The sequence below is a fragment of the Equus przewalskii genome, chromosome 26, assembly GCF_037783145.1.
Source record: "Equus przewalskii isolate Varuska chromosome 26, EquPr2, whole genome shotgun sequence".
NCBI lineage: Eukaryota > Metazoa > Chordata > Mammalia > Perissodactyla > Equidae > Equus > Equus przewalskii.
In genome coordinates, this window is record NC_091856.1 from 36300690 (window position 1) to 36319219 (window position 18530).

Genomic DNA, 18530 nt, shown 5'->3' on the forward strand with positions numbered 1-18530 from the left:
GAGCCGTGCTCCCGCGTCAGGGCTCACGGCCACTCCGGGCCTCAGTTTCCCCCCCCCCCCCCCGGGCAGGCCGAGGAGGGCGTTGCGCGGGGCCAGGCCGGGGTGGGCGCGCAGCGCGGCCGGCCGCTTTGTGTGGCCGCCCAGACAATGGCCCGGCCGCGTCGGGCTCTCCGGCCCCGCTCCGCTCCTCCTCCGCCCGGGCGGCGGGGCTTTTTTTTTTTTGGCAGCCGGGGAGGGAATTCTGCTCCCGCCCCGCCCGCCGCCCGCGCTCCCCTCCCCCGCCGCCCCCGCGCGGCTCCCGGGAACCCCTGGCGGAGGCAAACTTGCAAGTTTGCAGGGCGCTCGCCGCTCGCAACTCGGGGCCGGCGCGCGGGCGCGGGCGGCGCGCGGGGCGGGGCGGGGCGGGGCGGGGCGGGGGGCGGCGGGGGGCGCGCTCCGGGCGGGGGCGGGGCGGGGCGGGCGCGCGGGCCGGGCGGGGCGGCGGCGCTGCGCCGAGTCCGCGCCCGTCGCGGGCCCCCCGCCGCCCCCCCCGCCGGCGCCGCAGCGGTCGGAGCGGGGCGCGGGCGCGCGCGGCGGGGGCGCGGGCGCGGGCGCGGGGCGCGGCGGGCGCGCGCGGCACAAGTAGTTTACATTGTTGGGCGACTTTTGCAACAACTCGCCGCGCCGCGGCCTCCGCGCGCCGCCGCCGCCGCCGCCGCCGCCGGCTCCCGCCGCCCGGGCCCGGCCGGCCGCGCCGGGGGCCGCCGCGCTCGCCCGCTGTCCCGCCGCCGGCCGAGGCGCCGCCGACATGGACACCAAACACTTCCTGCCGCTCGGTGAGTCTCGGGCCGGGCCGGCGCGGGGGGCGGCGGCGGCGGGCGCGGGGCGCGTTCCCGGCGCGCGCGGGGCTCCCGGCCCGCCCCGCTCGGCCCCGCGCCCCAGCCGGCCTGCGCGGAGTTGGGGCGCGGGGCCCGCAGCCGGGGGGCCGGGCAACTTTTCCCCGGGCAGCCAGGCGGGGAGGGGGCGAGGGCGGCGGGCTGCCCCCGGAGCGGGCGCGGGCAGCGCGGCGGGGCCGGAGGGCGGCCGGCCGGCCGGCGGGGCCGGGGAGTTCCTGCCCCCCCATCCCGGCGCAGTTTAGTTCGCCCCCGGCTGGCAGCGCCCGCGCCCCCCGCCCCGCGGCCCCGGCACCCGGCTCCAGCCGCGCGGCGCAGGGACGGGGCCGGGGCGGGCGGAGCAACTTGTGCGCTCCCAGCCTCCGGCCGCCCTGGCATCGGGACGGCCTCTGCGCCGCCGCCCGGGCCGCCGAGTCCAGCAGGCCGCCGGCCTGGAAGCCGCGGGACCCCTCCTCCCCGAGCAGTCCAGGCGCCGGTAGGCAGGGTCACCAAGGGGCCGTGTGACTGGGAACATCAAGCCCGGGAAGGCCCCGTCCCAGGAATGGGGCCCCTCACTCCCGCGTACCCGGGGTGTTCTCCGGGGCTGGCCCTGCACTTGGGGGAAGACGCCCCAGAGGCACTCAGGGTCAGTTTTCCCGTCCTCCCACTGCCATCCCGCCCAGTGGCTGCCCTGCCCCGCACTGCCCTCCAACTCCAGGCCGGACCCCCCTAGGGGGAGGAGGGGGCATGGCCGGACGCCCCCAGCGCTGTCTTCCCTAGGGTTTGGGAGCCAGTGCGAGGCAGGGGAGCCGGGTGGGGAGACTTTATAAATGAGCTCCAGGAAGGATATTAATTTGGTGGTGGGGACGGCAGCCAGGCTGTCAGGCTGCGTGAGGGATTTGTGCTGAATGGAAATTAAAACAGCTGATTATGAATGAAACCCCACGGTCACCCCCCCCTCCTGCCCACCCCTGCAGCCTGGGGTGCAATTTGGCCATCCGGTGGACTGTCAGAACCTGGTGCGGCTGCAAGGACCTTGGTGAGTTTGGAAGGTGGAGGGGAGCCTGCCTGGAGCTGGTTCCTCTGGGCTGTGAGGGCCAGGGTCTGAGCACCCCGGGGACCCACTCAAAATGGGTGTGCTGCAGCGTGACTGGGGTACGGTTTCAAGTTGTCAAATCTAAGAGTCCTTTTCTGACTCTGTATGACGGAGACCTTGGTGGTGCCAGGCTGGGCGCCCTCCTCGCAGGGGCTCTCCGTCCTCCCATACCCCCAGGGCTGGGCACTCGTGCCCATTTTGCAGATAAGAAGACTGGCTGGGGGAGGCTGAAGCTCCAGGCTCCCAAGGGGTGGATTTGAGACTCAGAGCTCCAGCCGGTGGTGCCGGTGTGTGTAGAGCAAAAAGGAAAGCTGGGTTGTTTGTGACTTACTGCTGCCCTGCCTGGTGTGGGGCTGGCGGGGCCCCTGTGTGGGCTGACAGCGTCTCCTTTTCCCTCGTTAAAGCTTTGCACACTGGCGTGCACACACGCAGCTGGGCTCTCCCAGATCCCTTCTGGAACAAGAATGCTCAGCTCGGTCCTTGCCCTCCCCCCTACCCCCCTACGTGGCAGGGCCGGGGCTGGGTGCTGGGAGCAGGCAGGTCCCTGTTCCTAACATCTTGGGAAGGTCCTGGGAGTTGGTGCATGTGTGGCCCAGGCTGTAGGGCGGCTGTGCCAGAGTCCCCATGAAGAGAAGAGTTGTGCCTCCCAGTCACGACCCCAGGAACCCGGATGGGTGCCCCCCCCCCCGCCCCCCTTGAGAAGGCTCCGGGGCATCTCTTCACCAGAGCAGCAGATCCCCCCACCCGGCCGGTGGCCTCCCAGGCGGCCGGTGCCCGAGGCCTGAGCGCAGAGTCCTGGGCTCTGATTACATTTTATTTTTTTCTAAGCTTGTGACCAGCTCTGAAGTCCAGTGGAGTTGAAGGTCCATTTAAGCGGCTACTTATCTAAGCCCTTTTGTCAACACAGCCTAATCCCTCATGGGGGGTGAGTGTCAGAAGGCTTGGCGTGTCCAGGGCCCGGCGGGCGGCCCAGGCCAGGCCTGGAGCTGCTCAGAAGGCACTGCTACTCCTTTCAGCTGCCAGGCCACCCTCAAGGCCTCGGGCAGAGGGGGCTTCTGTTCGCAGCACCCACCTCCGTGGGGCTCCGTGGACCGGGCATTGCCCTCCCCCACCCGGAGTCTCCCCGCTGTTGCCCGCTGAGCCAGTGAGGGCAGGAATGAACCCACGGTACAGATCTGCGGGCCGTGGAACTCCCCTAAGGCGGCCCCTGCCTCCGGCCCCTATCGCCTAGGGCTGGCCAGTGCCCCCGTGCCCCTAGGGGCAGGGCTGTGCCGGCATCAGCCTGGACAGTAGGAGTGGAAGGCTGAGCCTGCAGAGGAAGTCCAAAGGTCTCAGGCCGTACCAGACCCCCTCGGCTGCTAGTGGCCCATTTGCCCGGGGAGGGATGGGTGGCTAGGAGCAGAGCCGTAGGTCCACTGGCCACTCTCTGGGGCACTCTCTGGGACCTGAGGGAGCTGGGAGCCCCGGTGAGGGGCTTCTGGTAACATCAGAGCCCTCGGGACCCAAAATAGAGCACATTCCGGGTCCTCCCGAAATAACAGGGTCACATGACTCTTGGGAGGCTGGGCTTGGCGTCCGGGCCTGGAGCCTGGCCTGCCGAGGCAGTGGTGTCTCGGTCTGGGCACTGCCGGCTCTTGAGACGGTTGTTTTGGTAAACTCCAGAGGGGGCTCTTGTTTGTTGACCAGGAAAGTGTCAGGGTGAGAAAAACAGCCCTCAGATGTGGCCTGACTGTGGCAGTGGCCTTGCTGGTCTGCATCCTTGCCTGGGTCTGGCTGTTGTGCCTGGGCCCACCGTGCAGCCCTGACCCCCTCTGCCGAGATGTGGGTGGGATGAGCTGGGGGCCCCAGGAAGGCGGTGGAGGGAGGGCCGGGCGGTTCTGAGCTGGGGGTAGGCAGGACTGAGCGAGCAGCGTGCTCAGACAGGGGCGGCGGGGCCTGCTCCCAGCTCTGCGAGCTCTTCCAGCTGTGCCTGCCCTTCAGGGCCTGCGGGGAGCTGCGCCTCCTCCAGGAGGCCCTCTGCCTGCCCTCCCTCGGTCCTGCCCTGTCCTGTCCCCACTGTGGCTCTGGGGGGTTTTGGCTGGTGGTCTTGGTTTCCTCTCCTGGAAAGGAAGCCTGGGAGTGGTAGTTGTGGAATTACTGTGAGAGCACAGAGTGGGTGCTCAGGGGTGGGGCCCCGAGCCGGGTGGGGCGGGGCTGGGCGTGCATGCTGGGGCTCCGGCCCCAGGAGAGGGCCCTCGAGGTGATTCGTGGTGGGACTGACTTCGGCTGCACAGGAGGTGGCGTGGGGGTGGGGGGTGGACCCAGAGCCTTGAGTGCCTGCCCAGACCCAGCGGGAGCTGCTGCGGAGTTTCACTGTCTGGGGTTGCGTGGGCTCTGTCCACAGTTGGCACGTTTCAGGGCCGTGGCCTCGAGTGGCGAGTGTGGCCTGTCCTCTAGGAGGAGAGGGTCCCGGGCCTGGCTCAGCTGCTCTCTGCAGGGTGCAGAGCAGGGCCACTGTGCGGCCTGAGGCTGGGGCACCGTCACTGGGCCGAGGCGCTGTGAGCCGCCAGCTGCCCTCCCTGCCTTCCCCAGGCTCTAGGTTTGTCGAAGTTTGTTGTTTGTAGCCGGCTTTGGTGGCCAGGGCCTTGAGGTGTCCCATTAACTGGTCTGTCCCTGTGGGAACTGGCCATGGGCAGGGCCAGGGGCCTGGGCTCTCAAGAGCCTGTGTGTCTCAAAGCCTGGGTGGCTGGTGGGGTGGTGGCCATTTGGGGCTCACCTTCGATACATTTGTCCTGATGCTCATTAAGCAGGTCAGTTTTGTGGATGCTGTTATGGGTGGGGGAGAAGGCCAGTCCCTCCACCCCCCCACCCCCGCCTCCCCTTCCTGCAGTGTGTACATTTTACAAGGTGCACTTCCATCCTCACTCTGCCTTCCTCTCCTCCTCTGCCTTCCATTCAGGCCCCTTTGTCCCTCGCTCCCCCTACCTGCTCTCTCTGGAATGACCCAGCATCCCTGGGTGAGGGGGACCCCAGGAGTTGCGCCTTTCTGGGGAGCTGTGTCCTGTTGCTGGGCTGGTGGTCAGGCCACTGGGGGTCTGGTCCTCTGTCCTTGCTGCCTGTGTGTGTGGCCTGCCCGTCAGCCTCTCTGAGCCTCAGCTGTCCATCTGTGAAATGGACATATGTGCTGGCTCTTCCAGGGCGCTGGGGAAGGCTGCCCGTTTTGTCCTAGGGGCGTGTCTAGCTGACGGCCCCTCTTTGAAGGCAAGGCCATGTCCTCCCTGTGCCTCCGGCCTGAGTCAGGGCTGGGCCCAGGTCTGCGAGTGTTGGACCAAACAGGACCACGAAGCAGGGACGACACCGGTGCTAACTCAAGTGAGGTGCACGTGCAGGATGAGGGGACTGGCCTGGCCCTGTCTTCCGAGGTCGAGCGAACACTCACATGGGCCCTGGTCTGGGTGCCCTCCCCTCTGCTGGGTCTGCCCTGCACGGACTCTCCCCGAGGCCCACGGGAGGTGCGTGGGGCAAGGGACTTGCTTGCACACCCACCCGAGCCTGGTGCGAGATGTGCTGAGCGGTTGTGCCCCAGCGCCTCACAGACAGGGAAATTGCACCCTAGAGTTACAAAGCAATTGTCTGGCTCAGCAGCTGAATGAGCGTGAAATGGAGCAGAAACAGCTAAATAAAATTGGCCCAGGCCGATGCAGGGGAGAGTGGAGACGCGCACACGCGCGTGCAGGGCCTGGGTGTGGGCACGCTCATTCACGCTCACTCTCTCCCTCTCTGCTGGGCCTGCCTGCTCCTTCACAGGCGGTGTTTGTTGCACGTCCCTGCGTCCCCGTGTCCTCTCGTCCCTGCATCCCCGTGTCCCCATGTGAGCGGCGGGGGCGGGCAGGGTGCCCGCTCAGGCCTGATTTCCTCATCTCGCGGATCCAGAAGGATCTCCGTGGCCCCTGCCTGTCTCATCTTTTAAACTCCTCCCCGCTTGCCAGGGCCCTGCGCCGCCTTGCGAGGACGCTGGCGGCTCCCTCCACTGGGTGCCTGCTGTGTCCCTGGGACTTGCTTTTCGGGACTCTCTAGAGGCTTCACGGAGACGGGCCCACTGAGCGGACCGGGAGATGGAGCCCTCCCGTGGGGCCCGTCCCGGCCTTTGTACCACTGCTGCGCCTCTGGGTGGTCCTGTGTGCTTTTTCTCAGCAAGTTGATTTCCTAGTTGGGGACCCTGAGCACCAGCCGGGGTGGTGGCACTGCCCCCCAGGCCTCCGGTCGTCAGGTAGCATCTTCAGAAGCCGCCTGCTTGTCAGGGCCTGGGTCTGCGCCCCACCCTGGCTCCCTGGGAGCCCGCTGTGGGTCTGGGGCCCCTGGATGAGTGAGTGGGACTTGTTCTGTGGGACTTGCTGGAAGGTGAAGCTTCGCTGTGTCCGTTCTGTCCCCTTTGACCCCTGAAGGCCCTCTGGCAAGTGGAGACCCCTGATCCTCGTCCAGGGTTGTCCTTGGCTGGAGATGGGAGGGTGGAGACTGTTGGTGGGCTGGAAAGCCATGGGTGGGGTCAGCAGCCAGAGGCACAGCCTGAGGACCCGTGTGGCCTGGCCTGGCACCCACCTCCTCCCTCTGCCAGGGTGGAGCTGTCTGGTGGCATATTCCTGAGGGACCTGGGGGGTGGTCCAGGATGGCCAGACCAGGTCCCCAGGGCAGGGCCGGGCGGGGCCTTGGTTATCTCTGTGATCTCCAACCCCAGCACACATGGATGCACATGCACATGCATGCATGCCCACATGAACACGCGTGCACATAGAGGCACGCACACACTCATGTGAATCCACACACACAGGCACACATGCACACGCCCGGCCTTCCCAGCCGATCCTGAAGAGTCTCGAGGAGCTCTTCTCAGAAGGACCCAGACCTGCCCTCTGAGTCCCGTCCACGCAGCTCCTGGGGCACACGTGTGAGGGAGGCGTGAGGAATGGAGGGGTGACGGTGGCTTCCTGTTGGGGCCGGTTCTGTTACTGGCGTGGGCTCCGGAGGAGAGGCAGAGTTGCAACAGGTTGGGGGGGAGGGGCACTGCGGGTGGCAGGGACAGTTAAGACAGAGGCCCTGAGGCCCGGCCTCGAGGCCTCGTGGCTGAGCTGGGAGAGGTGGTGACACGTGAGAGGAGGCTGGAGAGACACTGGGTCGGGTGTGTGGGGGCCCGGGAGCCGTGGGGGCTGTGGGCGTGTGGTGACACTCATAGTTGGAATTAGCCCTCCAGCTCTGTGCAGAGGGTGAGCTGGAGGCAGGCAGGGGTGGGAGGAGGAGGGGACCCAGGTGGGCTTGGAGCCTGACACAGCAGGTGCCTCTGTGAGTGGGCTGTTCCCCTGCCCTGGGTGGGCCACTCAGCACAGCAGCTGGAGCTGGAGGTGGGACTCTGAGTGGCTGCCTGGGGGCCAGGCTGGGCCCCTGGGCTGGGCTGGGATTTCCGCCTCCCTGAGCACGGGGCTGGGGGAGGAGGCCCCGCCCTGGCCCTGGCTCTCCTCCTGTTGCCTTCTCCCTTCTGGGCTCTTGGACTGTCCTTGGGGAGATGCTCTCCACCCCATGAACCCCCCCATGCACCCCCCCACGTTAACTGAGATGCCCCAGAGCCTGGGGTGCTAGTGGCTTCGCTGAGGGGGCCTGGGGTCTCTGGGAAAGGTGATGGAACAGTCTGGCAGCCGAGAGGGCCCAAGCCCGGACCTGGGAAGGATGTGCCGGGCCCAGAGCACTGGACGAAGTTGGGGGGCAGGCTCTCTATGGGGAGCAGGGTGGTGGGCCTCCTGGGGTCAGGGCAGGGACCTGAGGGCCATGGTAGGGACTAGCCTTGGGGCTGGGCAGTGGGACATTGGGGGGCCCTTGTGAGGCTGGAGCCCCTGAGGGCCTTCGTGTGAGCTCGAGGTCCTCTTTCCTGAGACATTCACAATTGGCACTTGGCTCTGAGTTCCTGAGACAGGTGGCCCAGAGCTGTTAGCTGGGGCTGGGGTACAAAGGGGAGCCCTCCGTCTGGCCCTGGGCTCCTTGGCCCTTCTGAGCAACAGTGGTGTCCAGTTGTGCCTCAGTTTCCCCGACTGTATCCGGGGCACGGGCTGGTGGTGATGGGTCTCAGCAGAGGCTGCTGCTGGCCTGACCGTCCTGAATCTGGAGCCTCCAGCACTGAGGGGAGGGGAGGGCAGGGGAGCGGAGAGTGAGCTGGGCCAGGGCCAGGCGTGTGTAAATCCTCCAGCGGCCATGGATAAGCCCCGCGGAGTTCAAAGCCGGCCCCGGGTGTGGCCGCTGGGCCGTAATGAGGTTACTGATTCAACAGGCTTCCTGGTGCTGCTGCCCGGAACCGAGGGGGCTGGAAGCCCCCGGGAGGGAGCTAAGCATCCCATAATTGACCAATTTAGCTTAAGTGCCCGCCCTGGCCCCAGGCAGAGGTCAGGCGGTGACAGCCCAGGTGGCCGAGGCTGCGCTCACGGGCTCCCGGTGGACAGCCGCCTTGTGCGGAGCCCTCTGGAGCAGACACCCCTGGGGCTGGCTGGCCTGCGGCTCCACCTGCAGCTCCCTGTCCCCGCTCCCGTCTGTCTCCGCCCGTCTGCAGGCTCAGCTCTGAGGCAAGTCGTCCCGGAAGCCCGCTTCCTTCCCTGGCCGGAGCCAGCCCGCCGTCCTCGGTCGTCTGTGCTCTGTGTGGGGTGCGGGATGGTGACACCTTTTGGACCTGATGCTGGCTGCTGGGGTTCCGCCCCGCCATCACATCCTCTGGCCCTTTGCCTGCTGCTTCCTCGTGCGTGACGTGGGTAACCCTGCAGCCTCCTGGGGACACGAGAGGATGAGCTGGTGCAGCGCACGCGGTGGGCGTTGAGGCCATCCTGTAGAGCAGGTGGTCGGCTGGCACAGGCTCGTGACGCTGTGCCGGCTGCCCACCCCGCCGTCTCTTGTTTCCGGGGCTTCCTGAGGGCAGAGCCAGTCGGCAGCGTGCACAGCCCTGCAGCAGCCCGCACAGGCGTCCAGGACATGCTCACTTGATGAAGGAGTGGGATGGAGAAGACCCCATGGCTGCCCGTTTGTGGCAGCTTGATCCCCATGCCGTGAAGGATGCGCCCAGTGACCTGGCGAGGGGCTGCCAGGGGGGCTGGCGGGCTGGTCCAGTCCTTACTGTCCAGTCAACTTGGGCCTTGTGTCCAGAGCACCCGCCTTGCTGGCCGCTTGCCCCTTGGAGGCAGGGCTGAGCGTTGGGCAGCAGTGGTCACTGGTGGCTGTGGTGGTGGCCCTGTGCTGAGCCGTCCTCCTGCTCAGCTTTCCATGTGGACGGCCCCGTTTGCCTTTTCGGGCTGTGGACCTCAGACTCGGGGAGGTCGAATGACGTGCCTGACTTGCCCTGGCTCCTGAGGGCCCTGAGGGCCAGCTCTGGAGCCCCAGCCGAGGTGGGCGTCCTTCCTCGAGACAGTCGGTGCCTCCCGCGCACCCCCGTGACCCGGCTTCGCCCAGAGTGGCCTGGGGTGCCCCCCACAGAGCTGTTTCTGCTCCTCCCGGGAGACGTTTGCGCGGTGGCGCTCCAAGAGTCCCCTGAGCCCCCTTGTCCTGCCCCGCTGGGGTGGGTGGGCAGTTACCCACCCCTGCCTCCCCAGGGCAAGGCAGCCACTCCCATGCAGGGGTGCAGCCTGGGGCTGGGCGGGTGGCCCGGGTCTGCTCTGACCAGCTTGCTGTGTTCCTGGGCAGGTCCCGTCTCCTCTCCTGGCCTCGGTTTCCCTGGGGCCCTGGCTGCCAGGGGCTTCTGCCCTTCCCTCCTGGCACCTTGGCCTTATTCCCATGAGCTGGTGGCTGTGTGCTTGGGTGGCACGGCTGGAGACCAGGTCCTCGGGAAATGGCTATGTGCCCTCCCCAGGTTGAGGGGGGCAGGTAGCCATGGGCTCTGAGTTGGCTGGGGGTGTGTACACTCGCTCCAGTCCGGCTCTGGTTTGGACTGGGAGTGGTATGGCAGACCCTGTAGGGGTGAGCAGTGTGTCATGGAGAAATAGTGAACCTCACAAGTGGGAGCTGGGCAGAGCAGGGGCCAGGCCAGCCCATTCTCTCCCTTGAGCTCTGACCTCCCCTGCCTGAGGGGAGGCTCCACAGCTCCCCATTGCCCTCAGTGTGGAGGTCAGGCCTCTGCTTGGTGTCATGTGGCCCTGTGGCCTCCCCTGCCACATTGAGCACCACTCCCTCTTCTCCCTGGCTTTCTCACATTTAAAACTTGTGGTGAGAGAGGCTACCCCATATGATCAGTGAGTGCCAGCTCTGAGTTGGGGGCAGTGTGGCCTTGGGTTAGCAAATTCACCTCTCCGGGCTTCAGTTGCCTTACCTGTAAAATGCTTGGGGGACGTCAGGGAGGCTTCAAAGAGGTGATGTTGTAGATGGGTTTTAAGGGATGAATAGGAGTTTCTTGGGTGGGCTTTGGGAAGGGAATCAAGGCAGAGAGAATGAGTGTTCTAGCCCCAGCCAAGGGTATGGAGAGGGGATGCCCGTGTGTGTGTGGGTAGGGGTCCTCCCTGGAGGACTTCAGAGGGTCCAACTGCATGGTCAGGCTCCTCTGACTTGCCCCTCGCTGGCTGGGTCCCAGCTCTGTGCTGGTGAGGAACCATGTGAGCACGGGGGTGTGGTCAGCTGGTCTGGGAATGATTAACCCTGCCAGGAGGTGAGGCTGAGAGTGGGCCTGGTTGCTGCTCAGCCCCTCTGAGCCAGTCCCCTGCTGGCCTGATGTCCCCTCTGCTTCCTGGGCCCTGGAATGTCCTGGTCGGGAGCATGACCCACGCCGGCCCACCGCGTGCTGTTCCACCCGCTCAGAGCTCCGGCTCTTGGGGTGAGTGGCCATTCTTGCGTCCCTCTCTGGCTGGAGCCGCTGGGGGTCCCTTCCCCACCTGTCCGTCTGTCCGACATCGCTCGGTTCATTCCTGGGGCCCACGCGCCTCTCCCCGTGGGCAGCTCCAGACGTCGTTTGCCCAGGAGCCTCCTGGGAGGTCACCGGGCTGTCTGGTGGCCCCTCACCGCCCCCCCCCACCCCCCCCCGCCTGGATTGAGGAAAACAGCTCTGATTGGGGCCAGAGTCCACGGGAGGTGGCAGAGCCGCCCCCGCCTCACCCCTGCGCCTGGACTTTCCGCCCAGGAGCAAGGTCGGGAGCAGGGCTGGCAGGTGGGGCCTGAGGCATTGGATGCCCGGCCACCCGGGGCTCAGACAGTGGGGAGGTGGGCCTTGGCCTGGGCGGGGCAGTACCGGCTGTGGCCTCCCTGGGCCCGGCTGGAGGGAGGGGCCCGGACGGGGGAGGGGCCAGGCCTTCCCTCCGCCCTCTTCTGTCTCCCTGGGCCCTGGGGCCTGCCCTTCCCCGAGGCTAGGACCCCAGGGAACCTCACCCCCAAGAGGCCACCCCTCCAGACTGCTGGCCCGAGAGGGTGGCCTGCTCGGGGCCCCTGCCTGTCCCCCTGCCTGTCCCATTCCGGCTCGGCCACATGAACTTTGTGACTTGGAGCAAGCTACTTCCTCTCGCTTTATCTCGGTTTCCTCATTTGTAAAATGGAAGGAAGGATGTTGGACTGAGTTGGAGGTGGGAAGTACACAGCGGCGAGCCGCTGCTCCCGGCCCGGACCCTTGGCAGACATTGCTGATCGGGCGTGGCTCTTGTTCCCGCGGGCCCCGAGGCCTCAGAGCACCCCGCTGGTCTGTGGGCTCGGCTCATAGGTCATGTTTGGTGCTGAACCCACAGCGCCAGACGCTGCACCAGCCTCGCGAAATGTTTGTTGAATGACTTAGTGCTCTCTGCAGCAGTATCCCCCTGTCCCCTCCATTTCAGAAATGTTGTGGGGGTGAGCCCTCCGCTCGTGGAGATAAGCTTTAAAGTTGTTATCATTATTTGAATCACTCTCCTTCTGGGGGTCTGTTTGGACTTCCAAGGGAGGGAGGTCCTGCTGTGTGTCTAGCCTCATGCTGGCTCCCAGGAGTGGAGCAGGGAGAGTCTGGGACTGTGAGAGTCGCCCTAGAGAATTCCCTGGGCCAGTGCTTGCAGCTGGGGGCCCTGGGAGCCCCCCGGGGAGGCTGCGGCCAAGGCTGCCGTGGCTGTGTTCCTGCCCGCGGGGCGAGCCCCCAATCCCCGGCTCTGCTTGATGTGGGTGCAGCTGCCTCCTGCTGCTGGGGAGAGCCTGGGTGTCCCTTAGACTCAGTGCCCAGATGCAGCAGGGAGGGACTTCCGTCCCAGACGGCCACCTGTGTCCGGGCCCCAGCAATGCCACCCCTGGGCGGTGGCGGGGGAGCTCATCTCTGCCCTGGGGGTGGATGGGCACTGGGCTTTCAGTGGCTGCCCGGGCTCCCTGGCTTGTTCCCACCGTGCCCTCTGCCCCCAGGCTAGGGTCTCTGCTTTCGGCGGTCTGTTGAAAGAGCGCATTTGGCAGCCCAGAGAGATCACTTCCCCAGGCTGCAGCTGGGGGCACGGAGCGGGTGTGGCGTGTCTGTGATCACGGGGGTGGAGACTGGCTCCCACCACACGCTCCTCGCCTGGCACCCGCGTGGCCCACGCCAGGAGGGCTGCCCGGGCTTTTGACTGGCCGCTGCCGCCTGGATCCAGGACGCTGGCAGTCCGGAGCCTGCGCCTCCAGCTGACATGGCCTGGCTGACCTGTCTCAGGTTCCATGCCTGCAGATGAGGCTTGTGAAAGCCGCAGGGCTGTGGGCCAAGGGGACAGGAGCCGCCACAGGCAGGTGCACAGCAGGCCTGGGGTCAGGGGGCCTCTCAGGGCCCCCGCCTCAGGCTGTGTGGATGCGCCCCCTGGCCAGGGACAGGCCGACCTCTGGGCATTCGACCCCTGCCCACTTCTTCCTGGCTCGCATGGCTGGCGTGGGACAGGGTCAATGGAGGAGGCATGGTGGTGTTCGGAGGGCCGCCTCAGCTCGGGCGCCATCTGCGTCCTCTTGGCTGTGGGGCCGCAGGCAGTGCTGGGTCTGAGCTGACTGGCCCCGGCCTGCTGGTGCCCTGCTCCTCCCACCCGGGCTGGTTTGGGTCACAGGGCGAGGTCACATCTCCTGGTGTTGTCACTGGCCGCAGTGCTGGGGAGAGGTGTGTCCCTGTGCATGTGCCCGGCCGCGGCGGGCAGTTGAGTGGGCTGCCCTCCCTGTTTGCAGCCCTGGCTGAGACTTATCTGCCTGTGGACACTACGGTCTCCCCTGTTGGGCAGTGGGGACGCGCTCGCTGGCTGGTGGGGTGGGGGAGGGGATGGCCCCGGAGACCCCGCTGGCCCTGGACGCGGCTGATAAGCTGTGGAGCTCGCTATCAGAGGGGCCCCTGGGCCCCCTCTCCCCCGCCATCACTCTGGCACTGGGCAGGCACATCATGGCCTGGGGGAGTGAGCAGGCCTCGTGGGGACCTGGGTGTCTCAGGGGACCCCAGAGCGAGGAGGTCCCTCCAGGGCTCTGGAGACGGCCTGCCCTGACCTCTCTCCCCTGCTGACCCTCCGCCCCTCTTGGCAGCCGGCCCTGCCCCCACTCCCCCGCTTCTGAGAACAACGAGCTGCCTTTCATTGCCACTGTTGTCCTCCTGGCTGTCTGCACTCCACGCTTGGTGCTTGGCGGCCCACACCGGCCGGGGCCTGGGGCTTCGAGCTGGGATCTGGGTCACCATGTGCCTGCTCAGGGTGGGCTGCGGGAGTCCCTGACCTCGGGCTTGGAGACCAGGACCCAGAGGCTGAGGGGTCCAGGGTCTGCCCTCTGGCCATTTGCTCATGCCTACGGGGACCCCTACCTCATGCTCCCTGTCCCACTCAGAGGGTCTGGAGCCGGAGAGTGCTAGGCAGAAAGGGCAGGACCTGGAGGCGGGCGTATTGCCCACTGCTCCCCACACCCCTGCCCTCAGGGCCCTGTCCTGCCCGCATCTTCCTTGGCCTTGGAGTCAGAACCACGTGGGGCGAAGGGACTAGGCAGGGTCACTCCTGTCACTGGGGTCTCGTGTGCAAGCCTCTGAGTGTCTCTATTCTGTGTGCCCTGTGTGTGTCTATTCTCTGTGCCCTGTGTGTGTGTGTGTGTCTATTCTGTGTGCCCTATGACCCTCACCCCCGCCGGCCAGCACAGGTGAGTCCAGGTTGTAGGTGGGTCCACCGCCCTGACCCCCTGGGTCCCTGGTTAGCTAGGGCCTTGAGGACCACCCCTCAAGTCCTGGCCGAGGGGTCAGCGTGGGCAGGGACATGGGGCAGGCACAGCCCCGGGGATGTGTGCAGCGAGGCCCGGGCAGGTCAGAGCCAGGAGGTGCTGAAAAAGTCCGTGGAGACTGGCGGGGCAGGCGAGCTGTATGAAGAATTGGGGTTTTCTCCTGAGGGCCAGAGAATGGAGAGGGCTAAGAGCAGATGTCTGTTCTAGAAGGACCTTAGGCTGGAGGGTGATTTGGGGCCAACCGGTGCTGGGTCAGACCAGTGACGTCACCCCCAGGCTCCCCTGGCCAGTCCTCCAGGGCCTGCCCCGGTTCCCAGGGAGTGGCGAGGGGGTATGAACATCAGATCCCGTGGCGGGGCCTGAAGGGGCTCCTGGGAGGATGAGGACGTCTGAAGCAGGACCTGCTGGGTCAGTGGGGCTCGTACATGTACGTGTCATGTGTGTGCCATGCCTGTGCCACATGTGGCACACGTCCTACTGTTCCAGGCCCCGGTGGTGGCAGGCAGCCCCTGTCGTCTGGAGCACTCGTGTTCCCTTTCAGCAGGTGCCTGGGGCAGACTCAGCCCAGTGCTGCGTTGCCCCTGCAGGTGCCTCACTGTGTGAAGCCAGTAGCTGAGCATCGTTACACCGCCAGGGATGGGGAGGCCAGTGGATATGTGAGCTGCACCCTGGCCCCGATGACCCTCCCTTGCTCTCTGGCTGGGGTGTCTCAGCTCTAGGATCAGATCATTCTCTGCTGTGGAGTTCTTTACCTGGGAAGAATGAGCCAATCCTGAAGCCAGGGTCAGTCATGCACACTTTAGTGCGAATGATCCTAGTGCCAACCCTGGGAAGGTCCAACAGGAACGGATAGGAAGGAAGGCTTCCTCTGATTGTTGGATGAGGAAATTGAGGTCTGAGAGCCGCACGGTGAGCCAGGCTCCGTCTCCCTCCAGTCTCTGTTCTGCGTCCTGGCCACCCACCTTTGGGGCAGAGTGGGGGCTCCGTTGGGGAGGGTCCTGGAGGGGACCTGGTGGAGAGAGGGGTGTGGCTGACCTGAGTGTGGGGGGCCACCCCTGCTGTGGGGGGGCCGGGGGTGCCGGATGTGCCCTCCCTCCCGCCCTCTGCACCCGGGAGGTGTGTCTGCACCATCGCTGGTGAAAGGGGCTCAGCTCCGTGCCCGAGGTCACGCGGCTGGTTAGCGGCAGAGCTGGGATTCGAACCAGGTCCTGGGGATTCCTCCGTGAGGCCCTTCCTGCTCCTGCCTGGGGACACACGGTTGAAGTCCTGATGGCAGCTGGAGGTTGGAGGAGGGGGAGACATTCCTCACCTGGGAGGGGCCCGGAGCTGAGCCCGCCCTGGGGAGATGCCTTGTTTCCTACGAAAACACCAGGCTGGCTGCAGCAACTTTATTTTTATTTCCTATTTTTACTTCCCTGTTGGCTCTTTTTAGCAACTCTGGGTTAGATAGGTCCCGCCCTCCAGACTCCACCCGGCTTCCTGGCCCAGGCTTGGGCCTCTGAGAAGGCGAATGTGTGTGTGTAACCCCAGGGGGGCTTGGCAGCTTGGCTTGCACACACCTGGTGACGGGGAGCTCACTCCCTCCCCAGGTAGTTCTGCAGGGTGGCCCCTTTTCCTCCTCTGGGGCCAGCGGTGGGGAGGGGTGGTGGAGTAGTTGTGCCTTGCTGCATGACTCAGTTTCCTCACACTCCTCCCCTGGTTCTCTGCTGGAGGTTGAGGCTTGGGATGGCCGTGACAGAGGAGACCGGGTGACCGGTGTGGGTGTTTGAGTTGGGTGGGGTGGGCCGTGGACGGGCGGGTAAATAACTACAGGGTGTTCCTGCCTCAGATCTGGCTGGACGGGGTGTGTTGAGGGCAGGGCCAGGCCCAGCCCTATTTAGGCTGTGTCCATCTTGGGCCCTGGCCTGACCCACGGAGGGGCCGGCCGTGCTGTGGGGTCAGCAAAGCCCGCTCCTGGGGTGGGGTCGTTGGAGCATCTGGCCAGCTGGGGTCTTTCTGTGATGAGTGCGGCTGGCTCTGGGGGACACGGAGACCCCAGGCTCGGGACATCTCCCCAGGGCCACCTGCGCGAGCACAGCTAGCCCCCGTGCCGGCATTTGGTGGAGGGGTGTCCTGAATTGCGTGGTCAGGCCAGAGAGAGCACCAGGCCCCCGTGGCTCCCAGGCCTGAGTGGAGTCGGCGGCTCAGGTGGAGGGCTGGTGAGCCACAGTCCACCAAGTGCCTGGGTGCCAGCCTGTGCCAAGCCCACTGCAGTCCATTGACAGGTGAGGACTGGGCTCAGAGAGGCTGAGCAGATCCTCAAGGCCACACAGCTTGTGAGTATGGGGCGGCCAATCGCATGCCCTTTCCCTGCATTTTACAGACAAGGAAACTGAGGCGCAGAGAGCGGCAGCCGCTGCTCAGGTCCCACAGGTGGCCAGGCCCCAGAGCCGCTGCGTCGTGCTGCTTGTTGCAGGTGCAGGGAGGTGAGGCTGGGCAGACCAGGCAGAGCCGTTCCAGCGAAGCGGGCGGGGTTTCTGCAGGGCCTGCTGTGGGCCCGGGCATGGGCCGTGGCTGCGGGGTCAGATTAGAAGGCCTGTGCAGCCCTGATGTGGGGGCTGCTCACCCCAGTGGGGACGCAGGCACAGACGGTTTCCACGCGGGAAGGCTCGTCCCACCAGTGCTCAGTGCCTGCCACGTGCCGGACCGTCAGGGCCTGGACAGAGTCTGGACGAGACGCGGCGTGCTGCTGGCCCTGAGGGCTCTGGGCTCTGGGCTCTGGGCTCTGCGTCAGGATGCGTTGCCGAGGCGGCTGAGGGTGGATGAAGGACACAAGCTCCATGAGGACGCCGGGCCCGGCCCGTCCTGCCTTTGCACCCATAGGTGCCTGTGTCGTGGTCTCTCCATCTCTGGGCAGTGGTGGCAGATGCCGAGGAGCCAGCTGATCCTGGATTCTGTCCTGCTGAGCCCCGTTGGGACCCGCGACCCGGGACCCTCGGCCCACCCGGAGGTGCCTGGTGGGCTTTCTGGGCACAGCCTACAGGCCTACTTCCTGCAGGGCACTGGGTGGGGCTGCCCAGGCCCGCTCGGTGGGCTCCGCTCTGGGGATCCTGGCCCTGGGGGATAATGGACAGTGCTGACAATGGAGGAACCCGCCTGCCTCGCTCCTGGCCTTTCCATTCTGGCTGGCTCAGCGGAGCGTGGCAGGCGGCTGCCGTCCTGCTGGCGTGAGCGATGTGGGTGGTGTGGTCGTGGAGGTGCCTGGCGGTGCGTGCACGTGCGGCTGCCAGGGTTGTCGGCGATCCCTTGATTAGAGGCCCGGAAACTGAATCCCGCGGCCGAGGCGGGCGGGGGCACCTCCTCCTTGGAGAGGCCCCAGAGATTATGGGATTTCCACCGCCCTGCCCTTGGAGGTGGCGTGGGCAGAGGGCGTCTGGTCGATGGGGCTCCCTCATCACTGCTGGGAGGAGGGGCTCTCCCTCGGAGTCCGGGAGGCCATGTATGAGCTGGGTGGCCCTGGAGAGCTGGGGTGGCAGGACTCAGATGCCTGGCTCAGGTCCTCACTCAGCCCTTTGTGGCTGTGTGACCTGGGGTAGTGTCTCCCTCTCTGAGCCTGGACTTTGTCATCTGCGGCTTGGGGTGATGACACTTGTATCTAGAGTGGCCACGAGGGTGATCTTAAGTAGGGCCAGACCTTCAGTTCTTGCCTGGAAGCGGAGAAGAGTGGTGGCTGGGGGCCCATTTGAACCTCAGTCTCCTCATCTGCCGGGTGGGGAGAGGAGTTTCTTGCCCCGGGGCCGGGGGGCCTGGAATGTGGGGAGGATGGGAGCGTCCTACTCCCCTGGGAGGAAGCGTTTCCCTGGGAGGGGCGGCTTCAGGGGCTGCTGGTTCGGGAACTGTTCTGGGGCCCAGGAATCTCCCAGGGCATGGAAGCGAGACCCACTGCCAGGTGCAGCTTTGGCATGGACTTGGGGCATTCAGTTCCCCGTCCAGTCCCTACTGGCCTTTCCCTGCTTCGCGGCCTGGGCAGGGACGTGTGTCCAGGCAGGTGGCTCCCTGGTGGGTGGACCCCCGGGCTGCGGGGCCAGCGCCCGGCCCCAGCGAGTGCGTCCCTGAGCCATGGAATGGTGTGCTCTGGGTTCGCCTTCTTCCTGCAAGCGAAGAGGGTCTTTCGTAACTGTGGGAAAGAGCGTTTCCTCTCTGAGGTTGAGTGGGGGCAGGGGCTTGGTCAGCAGATGTGACGTCCCCACGCCCTCCGCCCTTCTGCCCTCCTGCTTGCAGTGCTCACAGGCCCACTGCCAGCCAGCATGGCCCAACCACGGTCAGCACCCCCCAGACCTGGCGGTCTCTCTGGTGGGGGGCACTGGCTAAGCAGAGCCCCGAGAGGTGCCCTGTGTGTCCCAGCCTCTGAGCCTTTGCTCAGGCTGCTCCCTCTGTCTGCGTGCCTGCCCCACCTGCGCTCTTCTTCAGCC

General features: G+C 66.2%; 1 protein-coding gene across 6 annotated transcripts in view; it reads left to right on the forward strand.

Annotated features, from left to right (window-relative positions):
- Nucleotides 1-658: 658 nt before the first annotated feature.
- The window catches only part of RXRA (retinoid X receptor alpha), a 102431-nt gene continuing 84559 nt past the window's right edge, over nt 659-18530 (forward strand). Inside the window, exons 1-2 of one of the 6 annotated variants that reach the window (XM_070596354.1) lie at nt 1246-1347; nt 1829-1890. Coding sequence is in view for 3 of the 6 variants with exons in the window: in XM_070596345.1 (XP_070452446.1) it covers nt 1782-1890 (109 nt within the window). In the remaining 3 variants the exon portion in view is untranslated. Of the gene's footprint in view, nt 816-1245; nt 1348-1724; nt 1891-3555; nt 3646-10608; nt 10754-18530 lie in introns of those variants that run through there. The other 5 variants (XM_070596347.1, XM_070596352.1, XM_070596345.1 and 2 more) reach the window with 5 other exon arrangements.